The 22718-nt window shown below is 33.4% G+C and overlaps 2 protein-coding genes across 6 annotated transcripts in view; one reads left to right on the forward strand and one right to left on the reverse strand.

Annotated features, from left to right (window-relative positions):
- Synd (protein kinase C and casein kinase substrate in neurons protein Synd) overlaps positions 1 to 17074 on the reverse strand; it is a 106524-nt gene extending 89450 nt beyond the window's left edge. For 3 of the 4 annotated variants that reach the window (XM_017909134.1, XM_017909133.1, XM_017909130.1), the window contains exon 1: positions 16781 to 17073. The gene's annotated coding sequence lies outside the window, so the exon portion shown is untranslated. Of the gene's footprint in view, positions 1 to 16780 lie in introns of all 4 variants that reach the window. The other variant, XM_017909136.1, reaches the window with a different exon arrangement.
- Positions 17075 to 17792: 718 nt separating this feature from the next.
- On the forward strand, positions 17793 to 22511 carry LOC108554006 (RING finger protein 121). 2 transcript variants are annotated; one of them, XM_017909127.1, is made up of 9 exons: positions 17793 to 17894; positions 18179 to 18213; positions 18424 to 18565; positions 18642 to 18796; positions 19362 to 19590; positions 19666 to 19901; positions 20002 to 20118; positions 22125 to 22214; positions 22301 to 22511. In XM_017909127.1, exons 1-8 carry the CDS (start codon positions 17868 to 17870, stop codon positions 22186 to 22188), a joined length of 1005 nt encoding a protein of 334 aa, XP_017764616.1. In that variant the 5' UTR covers positions 17793 to 17867; the 3' UTR covers positions 22189 to 22214; positions 22301 to 22511. The 2 variants fall into 2 exon arrangements, with proteins under 2 accessions (XP_017764616.1, XP_017764617.1); XM_017909128.1 differs by lacking the exons at positions 22125 to 22214; positions 22301 to 22511 and having other exon boundaries at positions 20002 to 20127.
- Positions 22512 to 22718: the final 207 nt, after the last annotated feature.

Here is a 22718-nt window from a genome sequence, read left to right on the forward strand (position 1 = left end):
AATCATCGAATAATCGTCTTAATGACGCGTTACTCAACTTCTGCCTTTGCACCTAGAATCCAAGGTTTCGTCCTTAATTCGAGTACATGTATTAACGAGGCCTGGAGAAGGAAGAAACTGATCTAACTGATAAGGGACAGAATTCTCATTATTCTGTGCTCATTATTCTATCTCAGTGGTAATGAATAAGAAAATGTGAATGTATTCTGAACGTACTTTATTCTGTAGGCTATTCTGAAGAAGAAACCATCAGGAAACAATATTAGGATGACGTTCAGTATTGAGAGGACGGTAAAATATATATCGACAAACCGAAAAACAAACATATAAAAAGTAATACTGATAATTTAACACAACGTAATTGGTATTATAAATTTTGCATAAATTATTGAGTGTATTGTTAATAATTAATTGATATTGTTAATAACAAATTACTCGAATCATAAATTTAAAATAAAAGTAAACAAAGTTAAGAAAATATTAACTGTTATAGAGAAAAAGTTATTATGACGGAAATCGGCAAAATTCGGAAATTTTCGGTCGATTTCGGAAACCGATTGGGGGTCATATAAAAAGGTCACCGCGCGTCTACTCGATCCATTGCCGGTTTGGAGCTCGGACGGGACACATCGGGGTCAGGACCAGGCGCTTCCGGAGCATCACCAGGGGGTCCTGGCGACCTTCCCGAGGGTCAGAGGTGGGCGACCTGGCTTTAGTAAGTCATTTCTAATACAGTTCTTTATTTCCGGTTTTATTTTCTCGTTTCTATTTAAATATTTCGTCGTTGGTTTTTTATGTCTCATCGGTCCCCTTACTAATCAGTTTCTTCTAGGCCTAATCTACATATTTCCTTTACAGGTTTATTATCTGAATTCGTTGGTTTGAACTCGAGTTCATTTGTCGTTTTGACTCTTTGGTAGTAACTTTCAAGATTTCAAAGAGGGGGTCGGAGGTGTGGATGGAGGTGGCATTAGGGTGGGGTAGAGGTGAGGTGGAAGTGGATGGTGGTCATCGACTAGATCTTCGGACTAGCCGATGGCCATTGTCCACTCCACCTATACACCACCCCCCACCCTCGTATAATTTAATAATAAACCTTTTCTTTCAGAATCTACTTATTTTTATTTCCGAATTCTTTCATCGTTGGTCTGTTATCTTGAATTCGGTTTTATTTCATCGATGGGTTGTTTCTGTTTCATCGATGGACTGATCCTTCCATTTGGTTAACCTTTACGGTTTCTATTCGTCTCGCTTCTATTTTCTTTCCTCCTTCCTATTTTATTTTTCTGGTTTATATTTATACTAATATATTTTGTTTTCAGATTTTCAGGTTTCTTCTCCAGATTTAATCTGGAGGACATCGTGGGATGCGAGCGCTTAGATTTAAGTATTTATAAATAGTTAAGATAGATTACTAGGTTAAGTTAGATTACTAGGTTAAGGTGGATTACTAGGTTAAGTTAGATTACTAGGTTAAGGTAGATTACTAGGTTAAGGTAGATTACTAGGTTAAGACACATGTGCGCGTTATCTGTACGAAGGTAAGCTACCTAACTTGGAGCGAATATATCCATTCTGTATTCCGTCTTGTTTACCAAATAGAACGAAATTGTTCTCGCGAAAATCGCGATTGTTCTTAAGTACCGACTAGCCTACGTGACGTACTCTCATGTACTCGACAATTCCATGTTTCATAAGTCATCCAAACGACTCGTTCCGACACTCACTCCAGCCACTGCCACTCTCGTCATGCATCGGTTCTAGGGTGGTCGGCGGGCTGGTGTTTCACCTGGTATCAATACGAGAGTCTGCGGCCCTGGTCGTCCTGGGTGCCAATCTGTGCACACGACTGGGGTATGGGCCTTGCAGTCGGACATTGCATATCGTACCTGCGGTCAGACCCCATGGGATGATTCCTTAATTGGTTTCTCCCCCATGTGGTAGGGGAACGGCGTGACCAGCTGCAAAGCCTCGCTAGGGACCCTCGGGTTGATTCTGGGTGTTTCACTGGTTCGTCGACCATCTTCGTTCGCGAGTAAGTCATGGCAGAGTCTGTGGTGGCTGGGGTGAGCTAGGTTCGATCGGGAGGGTGCCGAGGCATGAAGTTGTCTTGTACACAGGAGTACGTTTCGTATGCTAGTCGGTCTTTCGAATAATCGCGAACTCGTTCGGGCGCGTCGCGATTTTTCACTTGCTCGCGTCTTTCATATTTCATTCCCTATTTCTATGGGAACTTATTTTATTACCGCAGTAGAGTTTTAGTATAACGAATCGAAATCCTTTTCGTAAGACACGAAAGTTAATAAAGTGTCAGTAGCTTCGCTTTAATCTCTTTCGCTCCAAGTTAGACTAGGGTACCTTTGTTACGGATAGCGCCAGCAGGCTGTGGCACTAGGGCGCATGTCGGGTCTCGATGCGTAGCCACCTCCACGTGGTGAGACCTGGTAATTGATATGGTTTTCCAAAGAATAATGTTTGGGAAACGATACCAAGCAAAGAGCTACGCACCAAGTTTAAGATATTACCTATCTGTTGTAAATAAGATAGAATTGTAAAAGATAGACAGATAGAGCAATATCGATTACGAATTCGTTTTCAGGAAAGTAAACTCTACGAGAATTATCCACTGGACATTCTGCTACAAAACTGACGATACTTTTTTCAGCAGTAAATAAAGAATCGTATAATAATTACCACGTAGAATTATTTGATTTCGATACTTTGCACACTATTACATTATCTTAAATTCGATATATTAATTAATATCGGTCTTCCAAATTTTATGAAATGGTGACTGAGGGTCGCCTTTCGAATGCAAAGAGTTAATGTAATATTTTAGTTAAATAAACCTATTTCGTTATTAAAAAGGAGTTGTTATTTATTATTCATCGTTGAATCAAATAATCCGCGTTTTATTAATGATAATTATTGTGTTAATTATTTGACGTGCATTTAATAATATCATAACTTTTGTGATTTGTCTGTTCTACTATTCAGCTTATAAGGCATAATAAAAATATTAAACAATAAATTAAACAGTTCACCACTCAGTTAGGTACTCTCGTTGAAGCGACATTCAATGTTTGCTATCGCGATTACTTACTACAGCCACGAGTAAGGCAAGTGAAACCAGACAGATCGCCTGAAAGAGAAACAATGGCTAATGGAAATTAAAACGAAGATGCGGAACACGATGGCAGCATCTTGCATGTCCTCATCGATATTAAATCATGCATTAAATCATGTCGCTGATGAAGCAGGAAATTTTCTAGTGAGCGACAAGTATCGTGGAGTGGCTGTTACGACACCGACGATTTTCGATGACGATTAAAGCCTTTGCTCTTGTTTTAAATTAAATTAAATTACCAATCCGATTAACCAGTCGAATAATCTGATCGCTGTAACGCGATCACTCGCCTGATTACCGTGTTGTACCAGTGGTCGACATTTCGTCCGCGATATCCGCGGAGAGACCAATTAATCGGGCATGATAGATACTCTGGGACAAGTGGATGAAACGAAGCTGTTCGTGCTTAGAAAGTTATGACGAATTATCCTAGGGAAACTGAACAGGAATAAAGGTCGAACGGAAGACGAAAGAGTTTATCGTATTCCTTTCAGACTCTTTATTCTCTCGCGGATCACTTTCGATAAGTCGTTGGTTTATTTACATTGTCAAAGAGAGATCCGATGCAGAAGTATTTGTTAACGTTATATCGTTTCAATTATTACATTGGACTGTCTCGTAAGATTTTTCGATGAAAAATATACCATGATAATATATATTATCACGGTACATCGTCACGAAAAATTTTTCCTTGCTCATACCATCACCAAATTTCTTCCTGCAAGCTCTCCTATCTTCGAGGAAGTTGGAAGAAACTAACAGATTCCAAAATTCAATATCTCTTAATTTAAATAATTTTTTAAATACGTAACATATTCAGGATTCTCAGAAAATTGAGTGTATTCAGAACATATAGAATATTTAAAGTATTAGGAATATCTAAAATTTAGAAAATTTTGTACTCTTGTTAGATGAAACTGACTATAGATTCTCGCTATGATCCGACAACGAACAACTACTGACAGCCCTAAACGAATTATACTGTGCAATAAAATACAGTGACAGGTTGATAATACTATGAACCAAGAGCGATGCAATGACGACTGTGTAACCCCCAAATAGGATGAAGCTAGGGGTAACGCAATTAGAATACAGTCAGACCTAAAGAGATTCGAAGTTAAACGAGTTTGAGCTTTCGTGTTACGAAATTTCCATGGAACAATTGCCTGGCAAAAAAGAGTGATTCGCATGGACGAACTGTTGGTTCCGTTTTCGCGTGTTCACGTTAAAATCATACGTTCTTATACGGAAGATGAATGCTCGATTTGATTGACGGGTGTTCACGCGTGACTTCTAATATAGGCTGGCGTTCGTTTGCCTTTCTACTCGAGCCTTGTTTCGTGTATCGCAATTTCTATGCAGAAAGCAGGCCCGTAAATAAACGGTTGCGTTTCGATCGATCCTTCTAGCACAATTCTACGATACGCTCCTGCTGCCATCAGTCACATATGCATTCTATGCCACGTGGATCATGGATCATACCCGCTGATCTTCTCATTCAGTGTCATATTTTGGTCGTCGCATGTTTATTGCAATGTTTCGCATAATCGACATGAAATTACATTTGGTATAATAGACATAAATATGATCTATTCACATGGAATCCCATTGACAGTACGCGTAATACGAAGAATATTAATACTGGAACCATAATTTTTGTTTCGACTCTGTCGAGTATCGAAAGCACTCCATTGCCTGTGAGAAAATTAACGATGACATTTATTCGAGTAGAAATTGTATCCACCTGTTTATCTCCATTTTACCATTTTAATTAACATCGTCCGAGCGTACTATATTTAGATTTATATCGCATGGACAGTTCGTATGGACATTTATATCAATTTTTTGAACGCTTGTTTAATAAGAAGACGTCAAAATGTTGGAAAAGACGAATAGCGATATTTTATAGACATTTTTCTCATTGATCTTATTTAATGTTCGCTATATAAATATTTGGACACGTGTGTAGATCGATATTTGTCATTTCGAATTTTAAATAAATATTTAATGGAACGTAACAAATTATTGTATTATTGTTATGTTATTATATAACTCTTCCTAGTTTTCGAAACAAGGGATTGAAATTTTCCTTGAAACTTTCTTTTGCCTTACCTTTTTCTTCTTCTAGATAGGATAATACTATAGTAAAGAATAGACTATAAAAAGAGCATAACTTCTTCCAAAGAGCTCCTCCATTAACACAGTACACTCATGAAAGACTAAATTGAACACGTGTTTGAATATTTTTATAACTTTTATAATGATTTATGACAAACGTGACAGTATTGACATCATTTGACATTTCTCCGAACCATTACGTAGTTCTCTCTATCTAAATATCTTCAAAAAAATCCCAATTTCAACCAGAAAAATTTTCCCATGGACCACGTACAGCAGACAGATGTTGATAATCGATGGCACGATCGATGGCACGCAATGTAAACGAAAAGTCAGGCGAAAATAGCACGAGAAGGCGTTAAAATCGTGCTGAATCGGTTTACCAGAGGCTCGTCGAGACAATAACAGGCTACTATCGCGAAAAGGAACCCGTGAAAATCATTCGGTAATTATAAGTTCGCGATGAAGACATGTTGACGGAAAAGGGGGCGCAATTTTATACGTCGATGACGTTTCCGATATGGCACTCGTTTCGGAGAGAGTGCAATGGATTAGCAGGAAGAACTGCAAGAGAAAATCGAACAGTCAGGCTATACAACGTTTCCATTCGGATAACCTACTTTCGTTCTTCGGTATGCACGTACCATCTTCAGAAAGACGTGTCATCGTTTCCAGAGATTTATGGTTTCGTTGCATTGATCTGGCCGGGACCACTTCACGGTGTTGCACGAAAGTCGATGATCACCTCGTGCCGCTATCATGCCATGTAAAGTGGATAAGACATGGTGTCGTCCGCAACTTTCGTCCTTCGTGGGTTCGCTCATCGTGAAATTTCGAATTTACCGCGTTTGCATGCGAATCGTGATAAACGAGGTATCGAGAATGGTAATAATGGTAATCGGTATTCGCGGTAAACGCATCTCCATCGCGGTATGTTCGGTTTAAATTGCGTTGGTAATAGCTAGTGCAATAGAATTAATATTATTAAAAAATTAATATTTCTTGGGATAAATGATAAGAATTAACGCATGAAAGTTTAAACGAATCGTTTTTAAATATTTTATTAAAGAATTTTTCAGAATTTCGATTGTGTTCTTGTAACGTGTGAAAATTTATTAAGGAATTAATTTATTATTTAGTAAGAATGATTAAAATATTTATTAAGAATAATAGTATCTTACGTGGAAAATTTGTTGCCAGTGAATTAATATTAGCTCGAATGATGACAAAAATTAATAGCATATAGGAATTTGTTTACACTTTTTAAAATATTAACATATTATTGATATAATAGTTAATATTTTTCAATAGATTTTCTGATTATTTACAGTAAAAGTTTACTATTTTAATTACTTAATTCAAAGAATTTAATTTCTTTTTTAATAATTTAATTACTAGAATTTAAGTCGCTAATATTAGTTTGGAAAATTTAATCGATGTCCTTGAAAAGAAAACGTCCATTTTTGGGAAAATGAAAAATTCAAAAAATTCACCATCGCGTTGTTGAATAATTGATACGAGAGATTAGCAATGAAAATTACGGTGTAAAAAAAGAACGACCTAGTTCTTGACTTTTTTTAGATAGCAATACTGTTTCCGTGCCTATATCCAGGACTATTAATCATGCTCGGCTGATTTTAACAGACGTTCCATTTGAACGCGAGGTTTGCTCATGAAAATGAATTCTACGATTTCGATGCATTCGGAGCCACCAAAGCTTACCGTTGATTTTTCACTCGTTTCTCGCTGAATATTTCCGCTTCCATTCAAATTTACGTAAACGCGAAAATCGCGATGCTCTGAATGCGCGTCTCGTGTTCTACGGCCATGAGCAAGCACGTGCAGACTTCTGCACGAGAGTATTATATTTAATAGCAAAACACTCGATAGTCAAACATTTGCTTACTTTCTATAACACGTAATTTAACCCGCAAACCGTGTCGTTTTTCAATGAGAAATTTCTTTCGCAGTGGAATTAGAAACTGACGAATGTGGATTTAAATTAAGTAAGATCGGTTTCGAGCTTCGCAAATGTAAATTTAGTCGACACTTTTAGAACACGATTTCCATGTAACATGTAAAACGACGAATGAAAAATAAAAAAACAATTGGGTAAATAATTAATTGGGTTCAAAGAAATACTAGGATTAACAGATTATTTTATTATATTATTGTTATATTAAATTATTCTATTTTATCGTTACTATATTTTTTTATATAATTTATTATTACATTATTATCATATATTATTCTATTTCATTACTGTTGTATTATTTCTATTTGATTAGCAGGCTATAACAGACTATAGTAGAATATTATTATTAACGAAAATTTACGTGCTCTGATAAATTTGGCTCTGGATGTCAGGTATCAGAAACTCGTTCGATTATTTAAAAAATTATATCTCGGGTAATTATATAATAATTTTCGAGTCGTAATTTATTTCTGATAATAAGCAATGAAATTTTTGAGGCATGGGTCAACTGCAGAAGATTCTTAAGTAAAGTGACAGAGAAACCATCGCGATTGATTTAAACGATGAATATTCAACGACAAATCGATTATTTAATTTTAATACGCTACTCTCCGTGGGTCTTTTAAGACATAATTTAAGTTTATGGTCCGCTGGTCGAATAAAATGGTAAGCATTGCTTTTTGCAATTTGTGTCGTCGTGTACTGTCACTTTAAATCGACGAAAGTGTTCGGATACTTGATGAGCAGTGCTGTACACACACTTGCCCATTCGAGAAATCGAAGATGTTTAAATCGTGGAGCGAGGAAAGCGTTTGAAAGCAATGGGAAATTTCTACATAGACGAAACCAGTAACTGTGCAAGAGTATTTGGAACTATGTAAACACTGGCTGTTGAATCTCAAGTTTATAAATAGCGGTTATAAATAGCACCGATATAAATATAAATTTCATTAATAGACGGATATCCACTATAATTTAACTCTATAAAAAATTTCGCTTATAGATTACTATAATTCTGCTATCATTTCTCATTACGATCCGAATGTCAAAGAATTACTTAAAGTAGAATGTAAGTAAAGTAGAATGATGAATAGGAAGCAAAGTAAAAATGAAAAATATGGAAACATAAATACGTCCCAAATTACATTATAGAGTGTTAAAAAGGTGTTCAAAATTCTAATATTAATATCGATGGTACACAAATATACAATACTATATAGAAAATATAGTAATATAGATATATGCAGAAATTGAAGAATATATAGAAATTATGGAAATATAGAAATATAGAATTATACAGAAATTTAAGAATATATAGAAAACATGGAAATATAGAAATATAGAAAAATACAGAAATGCAGAAATATGGAAATATCTAGAAACATAGGAATATAGAAAAACAGAGATCTACTAACAAACACTATAATTATTATTATCTACACATACTGTATCCAGTTACTATATAGAAAATATAGTAACATAGATATATGCAGAAATTGAAGAATATATAGAAATTATAGAAATATAGAAATATAGAAATATACAGAAATTTAAGAATATATAGAAAACATGGAAATATAGAAATATAGAAAAATACAGAAATGCAGAAATATGGAAATATTTAGAAACATAGAAATATAGAAAAATGGAGATCTACTAACAAACACTATTATTATTATTATCCACATATACTGTATCCAGTTACGCATTAAAAGTCTGCAGGTACACCGTCATACTGGCATAATTGCTCGTAAACGGAGAATTTCATACTTCTTCTATCTCAGAACTATCACTTCGTTTCTTATTCAAAAGAATTTCGTTTTCTACGTGTAAACCTACATACGACACACACGCCACACGCATGTACGCGTACAGCTGGTCACACAGGGAAAGGAAACGCGAGTACGATAAATCTGCCACGATTTCATTACGCAATGACAAACACTTTTCTTCCGATAACGGACAAAAAGAAATAAATCACGGTGGAATCGAAAACGAGTGAAATTTCGTTTCGTATTTCTCCAGATCCCTGACCCCTCGATCTGCAATGATTCGGATAACGTGGAATTTTGAATGGAAAGTAGCCAATCGCGATTGCGACCGGTGGTTGGCATTTAATGACTTCATAGGTGCTAATCGCACAAATGTTCCGCATTCCACGAATTATTACTTCATTGTCCGTGTTTGTGTAATACGCTGGCGTCACGAATGCATTTGACTTCGGCTCAGATTCTACGAGAATCGATCCTTTCGTAACGAACAGGATTTTTAAGCACGAGATCATGTAGTGCTCGTATATACTCGCTATCTTGGCAAATTTTTATAGTCTTCGTGACTAAGAATTAGCAATTTACTTGCTTTATTCGTCGTTCTACCTGCTATTAAAATTTCATGATCTTTTACTATGAAGACATAGGCGTACGATAGCATAATTGCTGTTTCCTTTAAAATTTTAGATAAATCCTTCCGATAATTATTGCAATTTATTTTTAAGCGAAATATAAACATTTTGAACCACTGATGGATTTACATCACCACGGGCTTCATATTAATGCTATTTTTTCAAATTCTCATAGCCAAAATTATTAGCACGTACCATTTGAGAATCAATGATCGAGACAATGATTGGTTGGTATTACTGGTATACCATGGTATTTCATTTCGGCGATATATCAGGTTTTAATTGAAATTTTCAATCGTCGAACAGGATATTGTCCAGTTTCCTATGTTGAAAATTTCTCGGTCGAGGATATTCGCTTTATTTTGATCATTTTAAACGATTACGGCACTCCTGTTACCGATCACCGTCATGGCATCACGAGGAAACAAGCTCTAGTCACGGATGACCAACGTAGCAGTCTCTGTGTTAATACTGTTTCCGCAAAAATCGAAAAACCTAACCCAATTGAAATAATTTGCCTAAACCAGCGGTTCTCAACCTATGGTAATGGCATACCCGAAAATATAAAAATTTTTAATTGGGTACAGTGTGGTACACTACGATGAATAAATACTACCTACAAAATGTTACGTGACTGAACTTCTAGCTCTACGATTTAATTATGAAAAAAGCGTAAATCGAGGAAGCATTCAATTCTAATTAGCCCCTATATACTACAATTATAATAATTTAATAATAAGTTAATAATTACAATTGTTCTGCACTATATTTCTCTATTTCTCTCCTGCTGGGTTTAATTCCTTCCCATAGCAATCACCGAACATCCCGACCATAAGATCATCCTCGGGCACACGAAACAAATATCCTTACGCTACATAATGCTCACGCCATCGCACTTCGCACCGAGACCTCGCCATCTCTAGCTCATGAAAGCAATTCCACAGGTTTAACGTCAACAATCGCGTCACGATGCGATCGCGATGCCACGAGGATCGCGAGCGACAGGCCGTGCGATCGAGACGAAGTAAAAATTCGATCGTAAGAGCTCGCTTTTCACTTTCCAGCACCGACAACGATCCTTCCACGGTTGCGAAAGAACGCATCTGTGAGAAAAAGGGAAAGAGGTGTCTAATTGCCGCGAAACTCGCGATGATCTCTTCCCTCGAATCGCGATCGATCCACGAAGATGGAATCCCGATGGAATTAGGGGCTGACGCTAAAAAGATTTCGCATACCATCGGACGTTCCGTTCGCCGTCGTGCTCAACATTACTCACGTAACGTCCTTTCGGATAGTTAATGCGAGTTACGTGATTCTATCGTGTACAGGCCGTGTCAAAATTAGCGTCACGCGAAACCACGATCGAGCACAGCTGGAAATGAGGGAAACGTGGCTTGGAAATTTTGCCAGTGGGATTTTCTATCCCTACTTAGCGCATGGTAGCCGAGTTCGGTGCAAAGGTGATTTTATGGTAGATTATATAATAAATAACAGTAATTTAGGGTAGAGTTGTAGGAAATACTACAATAGGAGCGTAAAATGATTAAGTATCGAAAATAATAAAATCGTGGAAAGTAACGAAGGTATGAGCAATGTGTAAGAGGGTACAAAGTAATGGAAATAAAAGAAGTAGATACGAAAATTAAGCGAGGTGTAAAGGTGCAATTAAAGATTATTCTGAAAGCGTGAAAGGTATAATTGAGCTATGTGTATAGAAGATATTTTACCTTTTACGATGAAATTGTTTCGTATGATCTTTGATAAGTTTGATCGAGTGTTTTGATTTAATATGTTCCTTATGGTGAAATCAAATATGTAGATATGGAACACTTTCTCGAGTAATAGACATCTGTATTCACGAAGACTAGGACACGTGATAGGTTCACAGAAGAAATGATAAGTAACATTATCAGCAAAATGATTATATAAGCTATTAGATATGTACATTACAAAGAAGACAGTAAACTGACAATAAAAACTGATCAAAAATTTCTCTAAATTTAAAAATTGTGATTATAGGAGAATTCTGCTAAGTTCCTACGACACGGTGGAAAATATCTAGAACGAATTTCAAGTTCAATATCTGAAAAAATTATAAAATCGAATAATGTATAACAGAAAAGCTGATAATACGAATATCAATGCTAATAAATTCGATATTGCTAATTCTTAACCTACGATGAAATTTGAAAAATGAAAATTGCGAAAGAAATATACACGTACATTAAATACTCAATGAATTTTCGCAAAAAAATTGTTTAATTATCGATCAAGGGGATCCCTTATTTTAATAAGCGACGAAAATGATCATAAAACGATCGTTGGAAAATGAAATTCCTGTGAATATGGGCAAAATCTAAACGAGAAACATATATGTGTGTGGGTGCCAAGAAAATTTTGCCATACCCTGTACACATATGTAACAAGATCAGAGGGCATCCTATGCGTGAGTATAATCGTTTCAGCTGGAGTATTTTTTCCGTTTGCTCGCGATGTGAAATGATAATCGTATCTTATAAATAACCTTTCGTATGATTCAGCATTTAAAGGTTTTCAACCCACGACTTTTCTATTTTCTCCGATTATATCACACTTTTAAATCAACGTTTCACCCGAATTTTCTTTCACGTATTAATCTTTTAACCGGAAAGTTTGCATTTCAAAAGCGCGTTCTACGTGTGCCATGAAAAACTTGGTGGACGAGTTAATTCGTCGTGTTTCTACTAAACACAAAATGCCATAACTTGATATCATTGAATAGTACGAAGAAATCGATATGAAGAGAAATATCGGCGGATCGTGTTGCTATTATTAATTCTAAACAGATAACGATAGGTAAAAGAAATGTTGCACTGAAAATAGTTCAGTATGGATCTACAACGACGTTTCTATTTTAATAAATGTCAACGTTAATTTTTCAAAAAACCAGCTATAAACGTGCTTTCGGAAACTGCGAAAACAGGACGTTCGAAACCAGTCCCTAGGACTGGTTTAGTAATTCTAGTATCAAAAACAGGAGCGAATCCGAACTCGACTCCAATTTTTAGAATTATCTGATACACTTATGCTAATTCTACGAATCTATTTTCAGAGCACAGAAAAATTACATCTTTCGTTCTAGCGTTACACGATAATTTAAAAACTACCTAATTTTTATACAGTCTATCTTACATAATTATAAATATCCGATAACAAATAATAATTAAACATAAAATATCCGAAAGAAATCAATTTAACTCGTTCGGTAATTCTGTTTTTAAATTCGCGTGCATGGTCTTTAAAATTCGCGAGTTTGCTCGTCATTTCGCACCAACTAAAAGGATTTCTCCAAATAGGGCGAGTTAACTCGTCGTTTCAATTACTAAAGGAAAAGAAAAGAAAATGACGAATCGCAAATCATTCTGTGTATTATTATTTCTATTACGATGCATTATGAAGAAGATATTGCGAGGAAAAAGGAGACTGTAAGACCACGAAAAATGCTAAATATCCGAAGAAAGTAAAAGAAAGCTTGTAGATGCGCGTGAAACAATTTAGAAGTTCGCGCCAGTTTGATTGATCTATGACTTTCACGTTGCATATCTTCGAAAACGTTGGATTTATATTTAAAGAAGCATGCAAGAGCACGATAAGCCTGGCACGTTAGATTTTCACTTTTTATGGTTTTTATACGCGACTACGGAAATAGGGAAGGCCGATTTCAACAGGTGGGCTTTCTAAGTTACGCGAGGGAAGGTAAATGAGATGGAAAATGTACAAAAGGGATAGATCGGCTGCAATAAATGAAACTCTATTCAACAGAGCTAATTATCCTGAAGTAACGCGTACAGACATTCGATATCCGCGATTATCATAAATAAAATATTATTATAAAATGGGAACATCGTTCGTAATTCTGAAAGAAATTTTGTTCCTCGATATTTCGACTCGTTGCATCGATTTATCCTGTACTGGTTACATTAAAATAATTAAGAAATTATTGCAATTTAGGGGAAGTCAAAGGTCTTCGAAATATACAAGACAGAAGTACCATTTGTAGTCACAGTATTCTTCGTCACTGCATTCCTTATGGCACTTTTATTCATTCCAATTGCGAATTCACATGATTTGTAATTTTCTTCTCTTCCAACTGCTAGTAATTCGAATTCAATTCAGGAAAAATTTTATAATCGTATAATTCTGAAATTTATTTTTATATCTGCCAATAATTATCCGGTAATGTCTTAAAGACATACAATTACAGCGACCAATTTGTGAATTTCCTGATTTCAACTGGCTCTCAATATGAGAAAAGCGAAAATACAATGAACCAGTAGGAAAAATGAGCGAAAAAGATATTTATATGCTATTTATTCAGCAATAAATATTTGTAAATAATTAAAAGTTAGAATTCTTACTGTGTGGTCTTTGCTAATATCAATTCTACGAGTGGTCGCAAATGGAAAGCTGGCTGGCCAAAAATGGTACTCTTATAGCATCAAGTGGTGCAAAAGGTCTTGCACGATATCGCAATGGTGCTTCAAATAATTATGTTTGGAACTTCCTTTGACCGATGATACATTTTCCGCGTATTTTGAATTACGTTCTCGTATTTCTTGGCACTCCGTGCATACGTATACCCTTTTTAAGTCCCGTATCGTTACAGAAATTCTTCAAATGGTCACAAATGCTACATCTAACCCAGTCATTTGCAGTAATATCGATCGTGGTTGCGTGTATGGTTAATACCTTTCGGTATAGCAAATAGAACCGTGATTCGTGGCAATACATCTACAGGTCTCTAACTTATTTCCAGGATTACCATTACCGCGAATAAACCGCATTGACCGTTTCAACGTATCCCACACATGATATTCACTTTCAACCTCGCGATAAATATTGCTTTCAAATTTCTAATCGACGAATCGGCTGACTTTGCGCCATTTAACTGATTTAAGTCACGGAAATAATTAATTTGTTATTTAGAAATTGCTATCTACTTCCAACTTGACTCATTTTCAGAATATTCAGCAAATTTTATTTCCTTTTTCCTTTCTCTTTTTTTTTTGTTTAATTTACGATAGATTTATTTATTAGCAATCAGTATTGTATTGGTTATCAATATTCGTAAGGAAAAAGGAAATGAAAATTTGTTTATCGTCGAGATTTTGTTCATAAATTAATTATTCCAGATAATCCTAAGATATAGATAATATATCTGTATATATGCAGCAAGATAGCAAGGTAATCGGATATATTTTAGACATCGAACGAAATTGTTGCCATTCCCTTTGCTATGCTAACCCTGACCTTTTAACAAGAATGCATTTTATAAGGTATCATGCTATTATGAAAAACGGCCATTATTGCGCCTCAACTAATTTGATCAATGAAGAAATGGCATAATGTTGTGGTCGTGTTAATGATTGTACAACAAAAGTAAAACGAATAAACATTTACGTATGACAATAGACTCTAGGCAGTCTCAATCTGTCAAAATGAACCCCGAATAATTAGAAAATACATTACAATTATCAAAATTGCAATCACGCTGTAGCAGCCTAATTAAAACATTTATGAAACAAACATAACAAAAGATACCATTAATTCTATTATATTATAAAATCTTTCTTCTCTTTAATAAATATTATTAAAATCATTGATATTAAACTACGCCACTTTTATTAATATTATAATTGTACCTGAATATTATCTTAATATCCTTCTTAATTTTTGTTAATTTCTTCGGAATATTTTACGAACGCGTTCCTCTTTCATTTTTATTCCCCCTGCATTATAATGCAACATAGACATATCATATATTCTAATATGCGATATATATTTATTTACGCTATTAGTATATGCCCCTTATAATTCTATTTTTAAATATAAAACATCTTAAAAAGCGTTGCTTAACTTAAAGCCATTTGTATCTGTTTACAAGTAATGCTGAAACAGTATGTATCCGTCGGTAAAAGTAGTTCGCACAAAATCATGCGGAAAGGCAGCACGTACATATACTAACAAGGAATGTGATAGCGTGGACCCCAAGACCGAGAACGTGGTGAGAGTACGGAAACTTGGATAACCGCCAATTTATACAACATCCAAACAGCCAAGCTACGAGGATTTTGCTCCTTTCGAGTTCTTTGACTGATTCAGCGTGAAATAGAAGCCACGTAACTTACATACGACACTTTTCCCTCGAAAACGTAAATTGAATTAAATTCAACGGTAATTCGGACGATTATTTTCTGTCGTTCTATCGTAATATATCTAAACTATAACGAAATTATAGCGAAATATTTTTTTGACCAAGTATCGCTCCCATGTCATATTAACTGCATAAAAATTATTATTTACAATCTAACGCTAATTAAATCTGTATTTGTGACCTTAAGACAACGTGATTAAAGTCAGCGTTTAAGTTAGAATGACGAATGACAAGGGAGACAGGTTGCGCTTAACGTATACGCTTTCTAGTGAAAAATTCTAGATACGTAGCAACAGATAAACGTGATTTACGATTCGATATTTGATCTAATAGTCAGGTGGAAACTGAAGGTAAAACTATCGACCTAATTCGTCTCTCCTTTGCCAAAGTATTACGCAGTGACAACACTTTTCCGACATATCAGAACTACCTGTTAAAGGAGATGAGCTAAAAAGTTCATACTTCTCTATTATAGGTAAATTGCGTGATTAAGTTACTAGAAAGAACACGAGTTTGTTTCGGAGCTTGATGTTTTATCCGGGAAACGAGTTTACCCGGAAGAGACGGGCAACTAATAAATATTCTAGATAAATTTTACATATAAATTTGCAATATTTATAATTCCATTCGAATCAGGTTATTGTCTCAAACTATGGAAATGCTAAATAACGGGAAAGATACGCCTATGGAATAGTAATTCTTGTCACAGCGTTAAATGCATAACGTATGTTTATTTACCCTATGAATTTTATAAATTTTCATTAATTTTAAGATTTCTTTTTGTCAGGTTGTACGAAATTGTCTAAATACACAACACACATAGCCTTTTTCACATACAACACGCGACATGTGAGTTTATTGACGACAATCCTCGCACAATCTGTCGGCAATATGTGCAACAATTTGACAGGCACAAAAAACCTTCGCGAAACACGCACGCTTTCTGTATACTGTGTTCTTACTCACCGAAAGCAATTCCTCGAGGCAAATGAACCGACGAGCGGCGATATCCTTTCGAAGCTCGGAAACTAACCAAAAATCGTATCCCCGTGTACGAAGCGAAACAATCACGACACTGAATCACTCACTGAATCCGCAAACGGCGCGCAATCGGATGACACTTTCGACGCGCGATTTTACGACTGTGGAATTTCGTCACGTCGCGCGTTTTCTCAAGAAACAGTATAAACGCTCATATTGCTGCTTCGCAGAGTGAATTACCAGCTTCCCTCTCTGACCAGCAGCAATGGGCGTGGTTTAATTCCGTCGTCACTCGAACAGCTACGAAATCGTACGATTATTGGTCATTGGTGGACTGATAGACCGATTCACATTAATTCGCAAAATTTATGACAAATCAAATTTACGCGTACAATTTGAACTAAATATTTATTACGTGTGTCATAAACTTGTCTAAAATGATAAAATTTATTAACTACTAACATAATAATATACTATCTGCGAATTTCAGTTTATAAAAATTAGTATTCCATAAAAAAAGATGTATTATACTATAATGGAAGATATATTTGGAATAATACAAACATTATTAGTATCTATCATTCTGTTATAAAAATTTTAATGAAACTATTATTAGAAATTATTTATTTATTTAGATTGATATTTATATAATCGTTTTATTACACTATTTACCAATAATAGTTTTTTTAACTTGAATAACATGTTTACCGTAGTAGATTCAATAATTGTAACGTCATCAATATGGCTGGAAAAATGTGTTTTAGCGCGAAAAATTAAAAATATAAATGTCGTTACCACTAGTTTATAAAATGAATTACTCGCATTTTAGATACATTATGCGATAATATTGTCAAACTATGTTACATAAAGTAAATTACTGATTACTTATATTTTATGTAGATATTTTATTTCTATCGAGATCAAATAAAATTTATCAACATGTTGTTATCAACACGCCGGATTTGCACCAATGTGAATAGTACTTTACAATGTCTTCAAGGAATCTTTGCTATAATATGTCAATTTATTAAAATCTATTTTATAAGTGGTAGCTTATAATATATCATTAAATATGCATTCACACATAATTCCAAATAAGGTATAATATTATGTTAAGTAAAAGTATATTGATATCATGTAGGACAATAATGTAGACCTAAGCCATGCTTACGCAGATATAACCTACAATGGCAATATTTATTTTAAAAAGAAAATGATTTTGTATACTACAATAAATATTGTACCACTTTTACAAAGTTTACTAATGATTTACATATTCAATTTTGCTATTTTTTAGTTATTATAATTTTTATTGAAAGATAATAAATTTAATTTTTTGAATCCACATTACCTTTTTAAATAAATATATGTGGTTTATTTTAGAGTGAAGATGAAATGACTCTGGAAGAAAGATGGAGGTAAATATAAATATTATCACTAATGTATTTTTTAAATAATTTATATAGTTTAATATATTTATGGCACTACATTTTTTGTAATTTAATATACTAATCTAAGTATGAATACATATGTTAAGTTTCATAAATTATTTATTGTTATATTATTTTTAAATCATTTTTTCAATCATAATATATTAGTTAATTAATGGGGGTATATTGATATATTAGGGTAAAACATATAAAAACGTTTGAGCAACATCAAGGGCATGAATCAATGCATGCAGAAATGGCGCTTATTTTGTTAGGAACATTGTTGGTAGTACAGATTATATTGGTTGTATGGAAGAAATTTCATTATAAATCATATCAGGTAAATGAATATTAATGTTCTTAAACATCATACAAATTATTTTTATATGTTTGAAACATGTAATATAATTCTACAGTTTGTTACCTTAATTATTATGTGGATTATTCCATTTGGATTAAGTTTAAGGAATCATTGGTGGATGTTTATATTTTTTTGGTTAGTAACATCCTGTATAACAGGATTAATAGTAAGAAAGGCTATTCAAAAACCTATAGCAGGTACAACACCAAGGTATGTTTGTTTTTGATAATGTATGCATAACATTGTTTACAATGTAGTGCTGAAAAGATGACTTGTGGGACGGTATGAGGATAAGAACAGTAATCTGATTACGATATCTAATTTTCTTGCCTCCTCTAGCCTTCATAAAAACATGACCTTGATACATGCTTATGTTTTAGTTAATGGTTTTGGTCGATGAGGGAAATATGTGTACCTTACTGTTTATGCATTAGCAAAGATGTAGCTATAAACAAAATATAACCAATCCAACTCATATTCCTCCTATAGGTTATCTTTTGAGCTCTGCATAATATAAAGTGATTTTCTTGACTATGGACTCAAAAACAATGCCGATGTTTTAACTCTCTGCTTCCTGGCTACAGTAGCCACTAATGATACTGAGGCACATCAACTTTTAATATCATTGTGATGACATTGATGGATTATGTTTACCAGCATAGGGTTATTCCTTTAATGCTCGGCCAGTGGCATTGCCTTTTATTTCAGGAGAATCACTCTATACTAATTTGAATATTAATAAATTTAATGATTCATTAAACTTCTTTTCTTGTAGATTGGTGTATAAATGGTTTCTTTTTATTTATAAATTAAGTTATATGTTAGGTATAATAAGTTATAGTATAATGTTAGCCACTATTTTTGGTTTAAATATTGTATTTGAAGACAAAGCAGAAAGATGGATTGATTGTAGTATACTTTTGTTGTTTTATGGTCTTTATTTTGGAGTATTAGGAAGGGATATTGCAGAAATATGTGCAGATAAAATGGCTTCACATATTGGAGTATGTATAAATTAACTAGATATAGATTTATGCTATATGTCAAATAAAGGGTACAATATATTAAATAATTTACAGTATTATGTACCAGACCATATGCCAACAAGGACTTTAGAACCTGGTGTGTGTGCAATATGTGGAAATAAACTTTTAGTGTCAGAAAATGAACATGGTATAATTGAAAATACATACAAACTTAGTTGTGAACATGTGTTTCATGAATTTTGTATCAGAGGATGGTGCATCGTAGGAAAGAAACAAACGTGTCCATATTGTAAAGAAAAAGTTGATCTTAAGAAAATGTTTTGTAATCAGTATCCTTTTTCAAAATTACTTTTTATATTGCAATAATTATTTATTTATAATTGTTTAGCATTACCAACTAATTTGTATATTCCTTAGTAATGTGTAAAGATGGGAACGACCTCATGTTTTGTATGGTCAGCTTCTAGACTGGATCAGGTGGTTAGTTGCTTGGCATCCATTAATTTTGCTTCTTGTCGAAGGTATCAATTGGGGCCTTGGCCTCAAGTAAGTAGTACTGTAATAGGGTAATTAAATTGCACTTAGGATACCATGTATTTCTAACGTGAAATCCAATTTCTAAAATTAATGGTTTATTCATGCAAACAAGTATTATTTGTTTGTACTTTTCTATACATAGTTGTTATTATATTTATTATTTATAACAACGAATTCTATTAGAATTATATAATTGCAGTTCAATTTGTGATTAAAGTTTCGATCCAACATCAATACCAATGTTTCATTCAGGTTCGAGCATTATAAATGATTTATTTTATATGATTAGGGTGATTGCCACTAGGTTATGTAATGATATAGAATCTTCTTTACTGACTGATTCACACAACTTAAGTAATAATACTTAATAATAATTCTTACATAGAACATTTTTTTATTATGTATATGAAAATTTTCATATACTTATGTAATTAACTTTATATTTGGACAATTCATTTTTTTAATGACTTACTATTTTTTACTGTCAGTCACTAAATAATGTATTTTAATTTATATGTGCATATGAACTGTGGTTATCCGAATTAACTGAATTTAACTAAAATTTAATGTAGTGTAAACATAAGAAATAGTTCTATGTTTTATATAATAAAAAGAAGTACTGACAATAGAAAAAAGACTCTACTTTGATTTTATACTTTTGGATTGAAATATACAGTATGGAAAACTAGATTAGTGCTCCAATGCATTGTTTTGGAAAAAGTTCAATTCGGATAATCTGTATTAAAATGTTTGTACTGTATTTGTAGAAATATTTTGAATTAATATAAGAACGATAGGAGCTTATTGTACTATTTGTTTGTCATTACACTTCCTAATACAAGCTAGTCAACCTAATTATCTATTTTATATAATTAACTTGTATTTTATGTGATATATTTATAGTCAATCTTTTTTAAAGGTATGAACTAACTGTATTTTCCATATTGTTAGTAGAATTTTTTGTCAATTGTGACAATGCCATTTTGTAAATTTTAAGTTTAAAAATCATTACACATGTCAGAATGAATTAATCTTTTCTAAGAAAATTATTTTGATAATTATAGTGAAATAAGTTTTCAGAAAAGAAGGGTATTAGAAAATATAAAATACAGTATTTCTCGAATGTAAAGGTTAAAATCATATATAGCAATAAATTATTTGTGATATTTCCATAAGTATTACTTTGCATATATTGCATTTGCTTTTATTCCGAAAAATCTTTATATATGCATTATGGTTGCTAACATTTTTCTTCTTTACTATTTCTATTGGCAAGAAAGTTTCGTTATCAAATGTTCCACGCGTAAAAAAGACAATTGAATAGACCAAAAGTGATATTGGAATAGTTCATTTTTCAATGTTAGGATCGAATTGTGTTGTGTATCAGTGTAGTTATATATTCAAATTTCCATAATAAATCTTTGTGACAGAGATTTTTTGATTGTTAAACTTGTTTTTGTAATAAAGCAGGTTGCTCAATTGAAAAAAAATTTACTCTTACAAAATGTTGACATGTATCGTCATCATTAGAACGATACAAAAATGTATTTTAAAAAAGAAAAAAAATGTACAAAATGTACTATTGTAAAATAGGAATCTACATATTGTACGTATATTGTACAAAATGAAACTTAAAAATATACAGAACTAAGTGCATTCTTTATCATTCCTTTTCATAAAATAAACTGCACGACCATTGTAAATATTTTGAAAATTATACAAATTGTAAGATTTGAAACATAAAGAACATTGTTCCGTAATAAATGATGTACAAAAATATACCAAATTCATGTAAAATTTATTTCTTATCAATAAAGATTATAAAACAGTTGATCGGTAGGAACTGTTAACAATTAGAATTTATTTTTAACCATAAACGTCAAATCGTTACCATTCTATTTGCAATCTCTCCTCGGTTCGTAATTACTTTCATACGGCTAATTAAATAGAACATTATTTGGCTTATTTTCTTTTTTTTTTAACGTTTCTTTCGTTTTACCTTCTAATTTTTCCAGAGTGACAGAAGATTTTGACTATGGAAATGCGAATGCGACGACTCTAGGGATCGATATACGTTAAATGCTATAATTCCTCATCGATGTATCGTACGTATTATATTTTGACACAAGAAACCGAGCAAATGAAAAAATTCATGTATACTTTTTGTAATTTGGCTTCATTGTTGCAAAAGGTTGCGCGTGTACTAAGAGAGGTACGAGATATAATGGGAGGATAAGAATTTCGTTTGGATACATATAGAATCCAATTACGGGCTTGTACGAAAGAGATAAATAAACAATGACAACTCTGTCAATGATGTTACTAAAAGTCTTTAATTAATCTCTCATCATTATTCGTCAGCAAAAAACAAGTTTTATCACATCACGCATTCGTAGGTACTCCTTCAGACCTTCGGACTTGTAGCGAGAGCACCAGATACATTAATATGTATATGTATATATAAATATTTGTTTTACACTTATGTCTAAAAGCCTCTCGCTATTGTCATGGGAAGTAACTGTACGACAGGTGAGACAAGAAAGGCAAGGTGTAACAACATTTAACGGATATGTCGTACAAACGGACCCGAACACGGATTGAAAAAAATA

Source organism: Eufriesea mexicana, unplaced genomic scaffold (assembly GCF_001483705.2).
Source record: "Eufriesea mexicana isolate 0111107269 unplaced genomic scaffold, ASM148370v2 scaffold15025, whole genome shotgun sequence".
Classification (NCBI taxonomy): domain Eukaryota; kingdom Metazoa; phylum Arthropoda; class Insecta; order Hymenoptera; family Apidae; genus Eufriesea; species Eufriesea mexicana.